We start from the raw sequence: 15,669 nt of genomic DNA on the forward strand, positions 1-15,669 counted from the left end.
GGCCCAATATTTGTCTTACACAGTTTTATCAGCCTATATAGGTATCAGTGTATATGTGGTCAGATAATATTTTACATAATGCAGCTTGTTTTTATTCATTTTTTTTCCATAGGTTGCATTTTATATATATTTAATGCTTTTTATTATTTCAAATTGTTCTACTTGTGTGGTTTATATATATATATATATATTTCATAATTATTAAAAATACATTCAAAATGTACTGTTTCAGGGCCCTGATATTGGTATATTGATATATAAATATTTAATTTCTTGGCATCATCCCCAAAAATCCAGTTGATCCCTAATTATATTCCGTTTCTGCCATAATCTGCAGATAAATCCCTGTAAATCTTACACACTGGACCTTTAACCAGCATTAGCATGAGTAAACAGGGTCACATCACATCTTGTTGAACTGTTATTACAGGATTAAAGCTGATATGCATGTAAAATAAATATGAGCAGCCAAAACAGTTTATAAAAAAAGGCTGAGCTATTGACTCGTGAAAACAAAAACACACAAAAAAGAGGAGTGCTGCTAAAGCAATATTGGGAGTAATCATGAAGTTAAACGATCTATAGCTATTACTATTACTGTTATTATGCCTTACATGATAGTTTATAAAGTGTATTTTTCTCTGTACCCAGGAGTTTTTGAGACAGCTCCTTATTGTTTCTAGCTAAATTAACTAACGCACTGCAAGTTAACGAAGGAAAACATATATGACATACATAAACATTCAAACTTTAATCTCAGTAAATCACTATAAAGTTATGGAGCTCCACATGAAACACAGAACTATTCTCCGATGATGGACAAAATCATGATGTCCAGGGTCTCATTTTGGTCTATTTTAGGGGGCTTGAAAAAAGTTTGAAATGCCTGTTATGACCTTGCCTGACCTACTGTCTACTATATCACCCTTTCCCACAGCCGTACTACAGCTGTAGCTTTACTATTTACACAGTTGAAACATTGATACAGCTAGTTGCTTGATGTTTGTAAGAGGACAAATACTTAACATGCAGGATTAGTGAAAATTTAGGGTGAATTTTATCATAAAGATAAATCAAAGACAGCTCTAAATTCCTCATTAGTCAGATTGTACAAATACCAACAGCCAAAATGTATCTGAAATAAAAATACTATACAAACACAGTGAACACATGCACACTTGTTACACAATGCAGTATTCTGAGAAAAATGTCCTCTTATAAACACACCCAACCCTCAGGGGTACACATGGGGACCAAACCAAAAATGATAGGGGCACAGAGAGAGAGAAAAAAAAAACCTCTTGTCGTCACAAATCGATGAGTCACTGCTCTGCTGTCCTCTGTCCTCGTCCGTTTGTCCTTCGCACGTCTTGTCTTCACTGTGGCTGCTCGCTGAGTGAAGACAGACAGAATTTTAACATGGACAGATGAGGTTTGTGAGCAGAATTGCAATACAAAGGAGGGATGTTAAAAGTGAATCACATTGTGTGTTGGGTGCTGTTGCTCACTCCTGCCACCAGAGGTTACTGTTGCACCAATAGACTTGGTGAACACACTGACACATTTACATGCACACACTTAAACTGATGCAGTCACGCTAAATTCTCTTGTTCTCTAACACCTACATGCACAAACTCACATGGGATCATAGCTGCTCTGCTCTTTGGATTTGAGGAAGCGCATGGCAAAGAAGCCGCCCGCCTGAACACACAATACCAGGATGATACCTCCGATGAAACTGGACATGTCAAACTTGGCCTGAGAGAACTCTGGAGATGAGGTGGTGCTGCCTCCATCACCTGCAGGGAAATAAATAGAATGGTTTACAGTGAAATCACATAAAAACAGGACAGGGTGTGAAAGGAGGGAGTGTCAGGCTTTTTTCTGAGAAAGCAGTGAAAGGGTGGCATTAGAGAACATTTTACTCAGCTCTTATGGGAATAATAAATGTCTGACGCAAGAGAGAGGGGAGGGGGTGGAAGAGGGAGCTGCTGGCGTAGAGACAATATAATTTACCTGAGTCACCTTCACCTCCTCCATCAGCTCCTGTCTCCACAACTGGGAAAAAAATAAAACATACAAAAGAAGGAATTGAGGCTACAGAAAAAATAGCTTTTTAAAATATATATATATATATATATATATATACATATATACACACACATATATATATATATATATATATATATATATATATATATATATATATATATATATATATATATATATATATATATATATACACATGTATTTATCCATTTTTAGAATGAACAAGTCCAGTTACCAAAAATTTGCTTCCCGTTTCATTTTGGTTCTAAGACTGTTAATTAAATGTTCCTGCATAATGTTCCATAGATGTTAAAATGTCAAGTTTTTCTGATATAAAATCAATGTTTTTGTTATGTTCCCAGTACGTTCTGGGAAGGTTGGTCAAAGGTTCCAGGAAGGTTACTTGAATATTTCCTCTAAACTTTCTCTACATGTTAAAACAGCATGTTTTTCCTCTGTTTCCAGAACGTTCTAGAAAGCTTAGTTAAAAGTTTGAGGTAGGTAGGAATGTTCCAAGTTTTTCTGACGTAAAATCAATATTATTTTTATGTTATTAGAACATTCTTGGAAGGTTAGCTGACTGTTGCAGGTATGTTACTTGAAGATTTCCCCTTAAATTTCCTGGATATTAAAATGGCAAGTTTTTCCTACATGAAAACGTTATTGATTAATTTCCAGAGCGTTCTGGAAGGTTGGTCGATTTCCTTGAACAGTTCCCCTTAACGTTTTTCTGATGTAAAATCAACATTATTGTTGCATTATTGAAAATTCTTGGAAGGTTAGCGGAATGATCATGAAAGGTGACTTAAATCTCTGTTACCAGACATTGAGTTCTTTCTAACATAAAACTAATGCTGTGGTTACATTCCCATAATGTTCTTTGGAGCTTTGTTGAATATGTTACAATATAATGTTCCCTGGACGTTACAACAGCTATTTTTTTCTGATGCACAACTAACGTTATTGTTTTTGTTCCCATTAAGTTCTGGGAAAGTTAGTTGAATGTTCCAGGAAGGTTATTTGAACATTTACCTGTAACGTTCCCTAGATGTAAAAACAGCAAATTTGCCCTTCTTGGAAAAAAGACATTAATGATATGTTTCCAGAAAGGTAGCTGGAACATTCCAAGTAGTTACATTGAGTAATACTGAGGTTATGTTCCCATAAAGTTCTGGGAAGGTTTGTTGAATTTTCCCTTCAATATTCCTTACATGTTACTACTATAAAACTAAAGTAAAAATTACAATCCTTGGGGAAAAAAAACTGTACTTATTAGAACATTGCGGGAGGGTTATTTAAAAGGCTTCTGACAAGAAACCTCAGGGAAACGTTATTAAAATTACTCCCAAAGACTTCATGTTATCATTAGAACGTTCTGAAGATGTTGCATCGAACAAAGCATTCGAAAAAGTTATGGGAGTGTTAGCTGGAAAGTATATCAAAGCTGCTCTGCAGGGTGCAGTGCAACATCACATGTACATTAAGGTTCAAAGAGCCAGGATAGAAGAATTTGTGCAGAGAAATATCTTCATGTGTTCATTTTGGTGTGCTTTGTCTGCTACCTGTGCACAGTTCAGACACTCTGGTCCAGCTGCAGTTCATGCCGTTATCTGCTGAGTTCCCGTCATCAGTCACACACATGCCTGTATCATTACCTGAGACAGAAAAAACAAGTATTTTAGTGTGTGTGTGTGTGTGTGTGTGTGTGTGTGTGTGTGTGTGTATGTGTGTGTGTGTGTTTAAGTGTGTGTGTTTAAGTGTGTGTGTGTGTATCATGTGTATGTTCCTGGCATACTAAATAATTCAGTCATCTTGTACAAACCAGGGAAGCTTATGTTACAGCAGCTTTGATGATTGAATTACTATCAGAGGTCAGGTGTGTATGTGTGTGTGCGTGTGTGTGTGTGTGTGTGTGCGTGTGTCACCATTTGGACAAAGCCTCCAGACACAGCCTGTCAGGTTGAGCATGGACTCTCCAACACACAGGTCACATGACTCGGCCTGAGAACAATCTGTAGGAAGTACAAAACACGGCAATCAATTGGAAGTGTCACTCAAAACCAACTGATTGGCCGACGAACAATTATCTTCCCACAGAAATATTTCAGCAGCTTATTATTGCAAGACATCCTACGAGTCTGGACAATGTCTGAATAGACAAAAGTGAGTAGGCAAAATTGAAGAGTATGCCAAAAAATAGATAACAGATTCTCAGACACCTCTCACATTTATGCTTATTGTCAGCTTGTAAGAAATACAGAAGGACAAGTCATCATCACAGGTACTATGAGGAGAGATGTTATCAAGGAAAGAGGTCACATAATATCGCAAACAAGGAGACAACAGATGTGTAAAAATGAAGAAACACCAACAGGTTTCTTACAAGACCAAAATATGTTGATATGGTCGGTAATAAGAAAACAAATATAAGAATTGAGGATGGACCCATACCTGACTGTGAGTACACCGAAGGCACCACTGCAAGAAGCAGTAGTGTGGAGCAAAGGACCTTTAATGCCAGCTGCTGCATCCTGACAGCCACAGAGCACCAATACCTGCAACTCACAGCTGGAAACTATGGTGCTCTGAGAAGAATTAGTATCAGTAAAAGAAGTTTCCAATAGAAATATCGTTGGTAAGTCCTCAACGGGGTATCCGATGGTTGCAAATAGAGATATGGCTCTTGGCTAGGACACAGAGGGAAAGACAGAAAGACAGAAGACACAGAGATCTGTGTAACATGAGCGACACCCAAACTTGGTTTCCTGGCAACAAACTGGCCCACCTTTACCCTCCTGAAATACACACCAGTTTGGACACAGTGACACCTGTTTAGTTCAGCAGGCAATGCACGCACACACACCTGCATTCACACATATGTCCTCCAGACACCATAAATAATACTGGGACAAATGGGAATACCAACTGCGCAGGGTCCCAAATTAAGGAAGAACACAAGATAAATTAGTTGCAGTTTATCTGCAATCAACTAACCTTTGTAGGTTCCACCTGTAGTAGTAGATAATTTACTAATTAGCTAACAGTAGCTAACAGTATTGTTGAGCACCATGAATGTCTGAACCAAATTTCATGGTTACCCATCAAATAGTTGTTGAGATATTTCAGTATGGACTGTGACAGACAGCCAGACATCACGAGCCCTAAAGCACTCACTGCTATCGTGGCTAAAAATATATCCCTGTTACACAATATGTTTCTGAGTCTTTTCTTGAGAAATGCTGGCAACTCTCACCTCTGAGCCTCTAGAATCCTTGAAATTTAACAACCTGAGAAAGAAAAAACACTCTTTAGTCAAGCCGATCACAAGTCCAGGGTGTAACCTTGACAAGAATTCTCCAGTAGCTTCATTTTAACTGCTCACAAGCCAAATAAAGAGTGTTATGGGACATAAATTAGAATCTGAAACAGTCACTTTTGCTGTGTTTCATGCAAATACTAAAACAAATACGTTCTAAGGAAAAAGTTTAACAGGACAAGTTTGATTAAGACAGTTAACACAGGGTGCTCATTTTACTCAGATACATGTTCGATCCATGTGTCTCACATTAATGTCAATTAAGACAGCTCTAAATATACCGTGTGAGTGAACACACATTGACGTTGGTGTCAGAACCCGTGTGAACTATTTACAGTAGACAGTCTGTACGTCAACCGTCTATCACCTATTGTTAACACCTCAAATGTGTCACTGACAGAGCTGCATAATCACTTGTCAGTCCTTTCAAACACAAATGATCTGCCTGGTGACAAACAACTTCAGACAAGGTTATGTAGTCCATATGAAGCATGATTCACTGCAATGCTTTCCGCTAGCTGTACTTTATATACGAATGAGACGAGAGCAAGAGTGAAATCTGAAAAGAAAGTAGTTTTGATGAATTTTGAGACACAAGACATAACTTGAATGTACAGAATATATAGCATATGGTTACAATACAGAAGGTCTGAACAAAGATATTATTGATATTGACTGAGTAAACTGATGTCTTAAAGGGGAAATTCACTCCCAAATCAAAAATACATGTCTCTCCTCTGGTCTGTAGTGCATCATGATTGATTGACTCCAGATGTTGTCTACTGTAGACTCTTTAAAATGCTATAAAATATTATAAAACCATTAATTAATTAATTAATTAATTAATACCATCACCTGTTAGTTTGAGATTAAGGAGCATGATATTAAAGTGACAGTTCACCCAAATCAACCAGACCTGAAGTGTTAGTTATATATCTAGATTGTTTTGGTGTGAGTTACAGAGATCTGGAGATATTGGCTGTAGAGATGTCTGCCCTCTCTTTAATATAATGAGACTAGATGGCATTCAGCTTGTGATGCTCAATGTGCCAAAACCACACATTTGAAAAACTCGACAGTAGCATCCAAAAACGACCAGGTTACTCAATATAATTCACAGACCCGATTGTGAGCAGTTTATGTAGATAATAATTTTCCAAGAGAGTCAGCTTCAATCATTGGTTCCACACATAGAATGTATTGTTTTCTTTCTATATGGCTGCACCGTGTTGTACAACTCTGGGTTCAGACACCAGCATTACCAGCTTCTCCAATCTGTGTGCATCTGTGGTCGGCAACCGCTCCTTACCCTACAATTAAAACCACTTCCTCTCTTCCTCTCATTGAACAGACTGGAGGTGGCGAGTTATCACGTGCTGTGTGTGCTAATGTACCATTTCTCATAACTACTTTAATTACTAACATTACAGTAAGTTTTTTTATTCCTATGTTTAAAATTTGTATTTCAAAGCTAAATAGTCCTACTAATCACAGCACAACAGTCATACCATACAAATATTATATAAAGCTTCCATACTTTATTCTTTAAGTCCTCAAAAGAAATTGCGCCTGCATTGTACATCTATTCTCAGAGAGAGAATCATGAATGTATCATGAAAAATACTTTTATTTTTATGATTTGTTTTTATTCAAAGAATATCATAACTTATTAAGTAGGCTAAACTGTTAAAAACAAACAAAAAAACTATGCTACATATAAAATAAAATAAAGCCTGTTTAAGAATACTCTTCAAACAGTTGGTTAACTGTTAACAGTTTTAACAGTTATACAAACCTGTGTTGTAAAATGGTACAGAAATTAAATTAACCTTGCAAAAAATAAAAAGTAGGCTACATACAAAGAAAAACATGCCCCTCCTCTAGAAACGTCCCTGCACTACAGGTAGGAGTGTGTATTTTTGATTTTGGGGTGACCTGCCACTTTAAAGCCCGATTGATCACTTTGTGTAATGGTGATGTGGCAATAAAAGAACAGACAAAAAGGGCTCAGAGCGTGTTCCTCAAAAACAGCTCCATGAGCTACAACCTTGTACATGAACATGCAAATGCAGCAGCACAAAAACTACTTGTGCTTTGACCTTCAAAGTGTTGCTTTGTAATGTAGATGCACTGAGTCATGCAGCAGCTCCGGGCAGAGCCCTTCACATCAAGTGCACTGAGCTCAGAATCACGACACAGTTTTTCAGCTTTTGTGCAGTGGATTCCACCATCACCATCACCATCACCTCCTCTTCCTCTCACACCGACGTGGCTCATGTACTCCCACATCTCATATGCTCCCTCACACATTGTCTGGGTACATCTGTGCATCTCTGCAGGGTGGCTGCTTTGTGTGTCGGCGGTGTACTAACAAAAAAGAAAAAACGCAAAGGGATATTCCGCAGTCCTGTCGAACACGATTTCCTCCTCCACTGATGCTCCTACAAAAATCAATACACCAGCGACAAATAAGCGGATATAAAGCTGCAATTTACAGCCAACGGGGGCGAGACGACTCGATAGTATTGGTACAAATGCCCGTGTGTGATATAACTGAGCAGAAGATGTTAGTGCAACGGAGTAGAAAGAGGAATCCATAGTGTTTTAGACGAGCGAAATCACCTGGATATATTGTGCAAGTAAAATTCCTTGTATAATATTTCTTCAGTTTATTTTATGCTTAGTTTTATTTTTGTATGATGTCTGTAATTCTGTCCAGTTCAACAAATACATAAAACATATTGAATTACAATACTGTGACAAATTAAAAATACTTGCTCATTAAATAAATTGTATCAAAATAAAATACAAACATTATTGTGTGTCTCAGGTGTTTTGATCTTAGGTGTGTTGAGTCTTCATCTGGACCTTATTTATTTATCTAATTTTGGTGTATTTAACTGTGTATTTAGGTCTATCTATCTATCTATCTATCTATCTATCTATCTATCTATCTATCTATCTATTAAAATACAAATATTTTGTCATATGTAAATATATAAATACATTCAATGTTACTCTCAACATGGCTCTGACTAGTTTAAAACATTCAAAAGGTAACTAAAATAATCAATAATGTTTGAAAAATAATTTTGATATTGGTCTCAGAGTCTGTGTTCAGTTTTAGAATAAAATGGCATATTAAATAATGTATTTCAAGTATTTTAAATACACACATACAAGATAAAGTATTGTCTTGCAAATTATATCTTTTTTTCTGCCCAGCAAAATACAAATGACAAAATACTCAAAAGTAATTAAATACATATTTTAAACATATTTAATTGATATGCTGCCCATCTCTGAGGGTCCATGACAAGACAGAATAAAATAAAAAAGCTAACCTTCTAAAATATGTGAGTCAGATATAATGTTTTTTCAGTGTTATCATCAAATTTATCCTGAAAAATGGGCCACGGCCAAAACAGTTCTCTTCAGGTGAGATATAATATCACAGCTGTTATTTGGAAGGTGACACGTGTTGCACTTCAGATGCTCTAACCAGTGACGTAGGAGGGGTTTATCAACAGGAAGAGTGTCCTAATATGGCTCGAGCAGGACGAGATTCCCTCACCAGCCCCCTCCTCTCCTATCAGCGCATTGATATGCGCGACCACGTAGTCAACTGTTCAGCCCATCCTGCAGCACCCACGCTCACTATCAAACCGGGGAAGCCTTGAATTCCCTGCTGCTGTTGTTATGGTGCTGCAGGAGGAGTCAGGGGGGCTGTGTTTCTGTGACTTCGATTAAAAGACAAATGAATGCATTAGATAACAAACAAATTAATTGACAGTCCTGCTTTCGTTTGACTGCAGGAAACCCCTCATAACTCATATTCTCTAAAGGCAGATGTTACCAGTGATACTAATTAAGACATCTGTTATATTAAATGGCAGGGGCAGATTTAGTCATTTTGGGACCTGAGGCAAACAGGTATGGGGCACTCCACATCCCTTGTTTGAATTGTTTTCAATACTTTAAGAAATAATAAGACATAAATTATACCTTTGTTTATGGTGGAGTGCAGTAGATGACCTAAGTGGATACTTCTGTATCTCTTAACAGAAGGCAGCAGGGTGAACAGGCTATGGCTCGGGTGGGTATTGTCCAGTTTTATTGTCCCATTTTTTGTTGTTTTGTCCTATAAAAATAAACTTTCATTTATAGTGGAGTGCTGAGGATGAATTAAGCATTCTCAGAGCCTGAGGGAAGAAGCTGCTCTGTAGTGTGATGGTACGGCAGTGGATACTTCTGTATCTCTTGGCAGACAGCAGCAGGTTGAAAAGGTTGTGGCTGAGTGGCTTTTATCTTTTACTGCCCTACGACTACCTCCCTTTTCAGCATCACACAGGTGACTCATTTTTGCAGATGCACAGTAAAGAATAGTCCAAATTAGTAGAGAGATGCTGAGAGACACTGGGACACTTAGAAATTTAGCATTATAATGCAATTTTAGTGGGTGGATTTTTAGAAGGATGTAATTACTCAGCGAAACACAAAAAAATAAACAAAAAACAAACAAAAGACATTAGCAAAACACAAGATAACTAGCTAGATAATAATTTAGGTAGATTAGCTAACTAGTTAGCTAGTGTTTTGCTAACTCGGCTATCAGATGTCAGGCCTAAAAAGTGATTAATGTAGATTAGCAAGCTAAAAGCAGCTAGCTAGAACAGGAGAGGAGAAAGCTGGCCGAGGTTCTGCAGAGTATCACGCTTGCTCAACTGTTATTGGAGCACAGAGCAGAAAGGGAAGGGTCAGTTGTAAACCTTTGTGTAATGTTACCACATGACTAGCACAGTATTATGTTTTGTGACACTGTATCGATTCTCAAAATCACTGTATTGTCATACAGGCAAAGATTCCCGTCGGTTGCCCATTTTATGTTGTGTTCAAACCCCTGACTGCTATTTAAATGTAGACATCCATCTCCACTGTTCAGATTGCATAAAAAAGCAAACTTCTTAAACTCAGATTTTATGCATTTTGTGGCATGTCCTTTATGCTAAGCTTATGTTCCTAATTTTCCTATAATTAAATTTAAAAAACACAAATATATCACCTTGCTTACAGTATTGTATTGGTATCAGCCATATTGATATATTTCATATTAATATGACTGCACTGAAAGGGGCCAATTGTTAGCTTATAACATTTCTAAATGATTTTAGGGCTATTTGATCATATGTGAAATGATTAAAATTCCCAATGCTCTAATACCATTATTATCACTAATGATAATAATATGTCAAATTAAATAAATAAAAATAAATAGAAGGGAAGAGGCAATTATGTCACAAAAGTGGATGGTAGTGGACAGATTCTACTTCAAGTTTTTGTTTCACACAGATGATTGTTGCTCTGCAGGACATCTCCCCATGAGTCATCCTGTCCTGATGCGTTTCAGCACCGTGGACAGCTCCAGCAGCCCTGAGCTCTCTCCCCACAGCCCGCCCCCCCCGAGCCCTGCCCAGAACAAAATATTGTCTCATTCATTCAACCAGGCCCCTGGGCCTGATTGACAAAATCCGTGTGTGTGTGTTAGAGGAGAGAGCAGGAGGGGGTCTATCGGTGGCCATTATTTACCAGAAATGAGAGCAGGAGTGAACCGCAGTGGGAGGGGCGAAAGAGATGCCGCATTTTTCTGAATGAAATTACTCCATATACATCCCCCCCTCCTCCCTACTCTCCCCGCATCCTCAATGCTCGCACCTGATTGGTCGAACCTCCCAGTCATTGACGTCAGGCAGCCTCTCTTGTGGATGAGTCCGCGCGCAAGAGCATCCATTCTGCCTCCCATAACCGCTCCGAGGAGACTGTAGAAGAAGAAGAAGAAGAGATGCAAGCGACGCCAATTGAGAGTTTATAGGACAACTTTAATGAAGACAGAAGGAGACTGGGACTGTCCTCCTTATTTAAACTGGTTCCCTGCATCATCACCGCGGACAGCATCACAGCATCTCCATCACTCGGATCTTATAAGGAGCGAGGACCAATCTGTCCAACTCTTGCAAAGGAATCACAGAATCGTGCTAATAAGGTAAGACGAACACTCCATTACGTGAATGTATATGTGTCTGTGCGATGCATGCGTGTTCATGTGTGCGTGCATGTCTTGGGGACATCCTCCGTGGTGCAGTGAACCTGCAACTGTATTATACAACAGGGAGCTCCACACCAGGAGGTGGGATATACCTCCTCACTGTGAGACGTGACAGGGCAGGGGGAAGATGAAAGACTCCCCCAAACACCCTCCTCCCGCACGAGCAAAATAAAAATAATTGTACGATAACATTCATGTATCGCCACTGAAATGTTTTTAGTAGGCATACAGTACATTTTGACATCTACTAAAGTACAAATAGATGACATACCAGAGATCATCTGAAGCGCTCAACGCGCGAATTCCTTAAATATTCTAATTAAAAGCACAGGACTTCTAATTAAAGACACGAGATACTGAATGGTACACGTACAGTCTGTCTGCGTGGTGTCCCTGTAGATGGACATTATGTTTGGACATTAACGATAGGGAAACCTTAGATCTGGCCGTGCATTTACAGATTTAAACAGTCACATTAGAAATTATATTAAAGATATCTGGAATCGTGTGCAGAATAAAACCCTAGGGATGGACAGCGACAGCCAATGAGAACTCGGATTTACAGCGACGTGCTAAAAAAAACTATATTAATGACACCTTAAATGATAAATGAAAGCCTGGTGATGCATCAGTGCGTTGATAACTCCTTCCTATCGCGTTGCGTTAAGTGTTCTATTGATTGACTGTGATTTACGTGACTTCCCGCAAGAATACAGATGGTGACGTCACATGTGTTACAGGATCCAGCAAGATTACTTTTAATTTTTTCTTTTCACTTAACAGACCGGACATTTAACTGTACTACATAAAATGTAATAGTGCCAGTTTAAATGTTTGAAATGTGTAGATTTAAAGGCAAAAAAAAAAAAAAATCAACTACTTGAGAAGTGCAATTTCAAAATAAAATAAGATAGGAATACATACAATAAAAGAAAATGTGTCTTCCTGCATGTGCAATTTAAAATAGGCTTAAAGTATTTTTGATTGTTTTTGATTGAGTTTGTAATTTGTAGCTTATATTACCTGTTTGCGTTCTGTATGTGCATATTTATTTGTAAAGGTAAAGTTTTTGGTGTGTAATTCAAGCTCATCTAGGGACAAGATTACTTTTAACTTTGAATTTGTCAGACTGTAAATGTAATGGTCAGAATCAGAATCTGAAATACTTTATTATATTGATCCCTGGAGGGGACACTGGGTTATTTTACAAGTGCTACCATTCAAAAATTGAAATGAAATGTACAGTATAAATAAGTGCAGGATTGATTGACAGTGTAAACCAATATATTTCACAGTTGAATTATTGCACAAAATATATGTAGTTTATTAGTCTAGTCAATGAATACTGAATGTTTGCATGTGTTCCAATACTAATTAACTAAATAAGTCACTTTTTTATGGTAAAAAAAAAAAAAAATACTGGACAATATAACTGTTCAATGTTAGGAGCAAGAGTGTGCAAGGCATGATGAATGCAAAATCCACTTAATGCACTCACAGTGATAATCTTTTTAAATAGCTGAACTGCTTTAGATTACATCTTAAGTTCTCCATCACCACATTAAGTCCTTTCCTGCCACATCCGGACTCCAGCAGCTCCACACAGGCTGAAACCACAACTTCTGGTCAAAGAGAGGCTGTTTAATGGACAGATGGAGACGTTAATGACCCATTAGAGCTAATGACAACATGTTTTTCTCGTTTTTTCTCTGTCTCAGGTGGTTTGTGTGACTGCTGATCAGCCATGATTCTGAACGCCTCTGACCTGGGCTGGGACGAGTCCTCAGGTGCAGATCCCTTCTTTCCTCTGGACCAACTGGAGAGTTCGCCTCCATATGAAGTGCCACCCCTCACGGTGTGGGGTGTGGCCCTGTGTGTGTCAGGAACCCTCATTGCCACTGAAAATGCAATAGTCGTCACCACCATCCTTGCCACCCCGTCTCTGCGTGCCCCTGTTTTCCTGCTGCTGGCCAGCCTTGGACTGGCAGACCTCCTGGCGGGTGTTGCTTTGGTCCTGCACTTCCTCTTCCTGTTCTGCATGGAGCCCAGTGATTGGTCAAAATTGTTGACCTCGGGACTGCTGGTGACATCACTGACTGCCTCACTCTGTAGCCTGATGGGTGTCGCTTTGGACCGATACCTGTCTCTAAGCCACGCCCTCACCTATGGCTCAAGCCAATCACGCCGCAGAGCCACTGTCCTCCTGCTGCTGGTCTGGTTGGGTGCGTGTATCATTGGGGCAGGGCCTGCGATGGGATGGCACTGTCTGGGAGAGCCAAACTCCTGTTCTGTAGCACGACCTCTGACCCGGACATATCTGTCGCTGCTGTGTGGCGGCTTCCTGGTGGTCGTTATCATAACCCTGCAATTGTACGCCGGCATTTGCCGTGTGGCAAGGCGACATGCCCATGCCATCGCCACCCAAAGGCACTTCCTCCCTGCCAACCAACCATATGCAAGCAAACACAGCAGTGGGAGGGGCTTCTCCAGGTTGATCCTGGTGCTCAGTGTGTTTGTGGGCTGCTGGATGCCTTTCTCACTCTGGGGGCTGCTGGGGGACGCGTCCAGCCCTCCTCTGTACACCTATGCCACCCTGGTACCGGCAGCGGGCAGCTCGCTGCTGAACCCGATCCTCTACAGCCTGAGAAACAAAGACATTCGCAAGGTGCTGCTGCAGGCCTGCTGCCCTCACAGATACACACAAAACACACACATACACTACCCCGTTGATGTGTAGACTGCCAAACCTCGCCACCACAATCTATGCCAGACATATCACTGTTTGTGTGCCAAGATACACACAGAGCATTGACTGTCATCCAAATCCAGAACATTAAGTCTCACATACTCCCACACACGCAGGCAGCAGCACTTCTCCGAGAGACGGGAGTCCTTCTTGCGAATCAGAATGTCCTGAACTGTCCTGGCTGGCAGCCATATTAGGACTAAAGACTAAACATACTGTCTTGTATGTACTTTGTGCCTCATCCTCAGTAAATTGTAGATCCACTTGATCCACAGAGTGACACAATCACAGGGATGCTATAAATATCCCCACTCACAGAAAGTGGATTTGGTAACACTTCAAAATAACCATCATTAATAAAGGGTAAAATGACGGTTAAAGTTTCTACAAGAAGTTTTTAACAGGTTGTCAAACAGTCTGAATTTAATCCCGATGCCTCTATATGACCTTGATAAGCAAATGAGGCCATCAACGAGACGATTGGCTATTTCTGTAAAGTTATTCTTTGTGCCTGGGTCGGAGTCTCCTTGAAATCAGAGGAAACAAGCCTACACTTTCATTTTCCAGCCAAAGTTACAATGAGTAGTAAGTTAACCAGTTGAGATGAAACAGGAGGAGATTTTTCTTAGGATCATATTATTTTTGACGTTATATTTTTTGGTTATAACAGAGGAAACACTACCACTTTTGTCCACAGGGGGCTCTAAAATCAACAAAATATGAAAGTTCCTTGGATTAGCTTTAATTAAACTTCAGTAAATTGTTATTTCACTGTTAACGTACGATACTTAAAATGAGTTAATAATTACCAAATGATTTGTAAATGTTTAAGAAATATAGAGATGGAGCAGATCTATAAACATTGTCTGGATGGCGACTATACAGTTCCAACTAATGATTATGATAATAATACGTTGCATTGAGTTACATTGCAAGTAGTGTAAAAGTAGTATAAAACTTGACAATTGCTTAATAAACGGTAGGGGTTTAACAATAGCTAAATACCTACAGTGAGACGATACCACAATAAAAAACAAAGAAGTTTCTTGAAGTTGCCTGAATTATGTTTGTACAGCTGCAAAACAAAATAACAATATAGCAGTCAGTAGCAGTCTTTTTTATAAAATAAAATGAAAATAATGAAATAAAATATCACAGTACATATCATCACATTCCAGTACAGTATTGAGAGATTTTGTTATTGCGATATTCAATATATTGTTACATCCCTAGCTAATGGTTTATAAAACATTATTTGAATGTTCGTTAACAGTGAAATTACTATTAATTAAGGTTTAATTAACTATGTATTAATGATGGTTATTATAAAGTGTTTCTGTGGATTTAATGACTGTTGGCACTTTCAGATGAGAGGAAGGGACGGGTTTAAAATGTTAACTTATCACATTGTAATAACATGTGTGATCCAAAGCCCAATTTAATTTACTTGAATGT

General features: G+C 38.8%; 2 protein-coding genes across 4 annotated transcripts; one reads left to right on the plus strand and one right to left on the minus strand.

Moving 5' to 3' along the window:
* Window positions 1-1,111: 1,111 nt before the first annotated feature.
* On the minus strand, window positions 1,112-11,172 carry cd164l2 (CD164 sialomucin-like 2). 3 transcript variants are annotated; one of them, XM_084738517.1, is made up of 6 exons: window positions 11,078-11,172; window positions 3,975-4,061; window positions 3,612-3,704; window positions 2,017-2,058; window positions 1,640-1,799; window positions 1,112-1,392 (listed from the first exon to the last, which is right to left on the minus strand). In XM_084738517.1, the coding sequence occupies exons 1-6, from the start codon at window positions 11,163-11,165 to the stop codon at window positions 1,377-1,379; spliced, it is 486 nt and encodes a 161-aa protein (XP_084594643.1). In that variant the 5' UTR covers window positions 11,166-11,172; the 3' UTR covers window positions 1,112-1,376. The 3 variants fall into 3 exon arrangements, with proteins under 3 accessions (XP_084594643.1, XP_084594644.1, XP_084594645.1); XM_084738518.1 differs by lacking the exon at window positions 11,078-11,172 and adding an exon at window positions 4,501-5,510; XM_084738519.1 differs by lacking the exons at window positions 1,112-1,392; window positions 11,078-11,172 and adding an exon at window positions 4,501-5,513 and having other exon boundaries at window positions 1,636-1,799.
* A 95-nt stretch (window positions 11,173-11,267) lies between these two features.
* On the plus strand, window positions 11,268-15,150 carry gpr3 (G protein-coupled receptor 3). Its single transcript, XM_084738516.1, has 2 exons — window positions 11,268-11,405; window positions 13,187-15,150. Exon 2 carries the CDS (start codon window positions 13,213-13,215, stop codon window positions 14,203-14,205), a length of 993 nt encoding a protein of 330 aa, XP_084594642.1. The 5' UTR covers window positions 11,268-11,405; window positions 13,187-13,212; the 3' UTR covers window positions 14,206-15,150.
* The last annotated feature ends 519 nt before the right edge of the window (window positions 15,151-15,669 follow it).

Source organism: Lutjanus erythropterus, chromosome 16 (assembly GCF_056507025.1).
Source record: "Lutjanus erythropterus isolate fLutEry1 chromosome 16, fLutEry1.hap2, whole genome shotgun sequence".
Lineage (NCBI taxonomy): Eukaryota > Metazoa > Chordata > Actinopteri > Lutjaniformes > Lutjanidae > Lutjanus > Lutjanus erythropterus.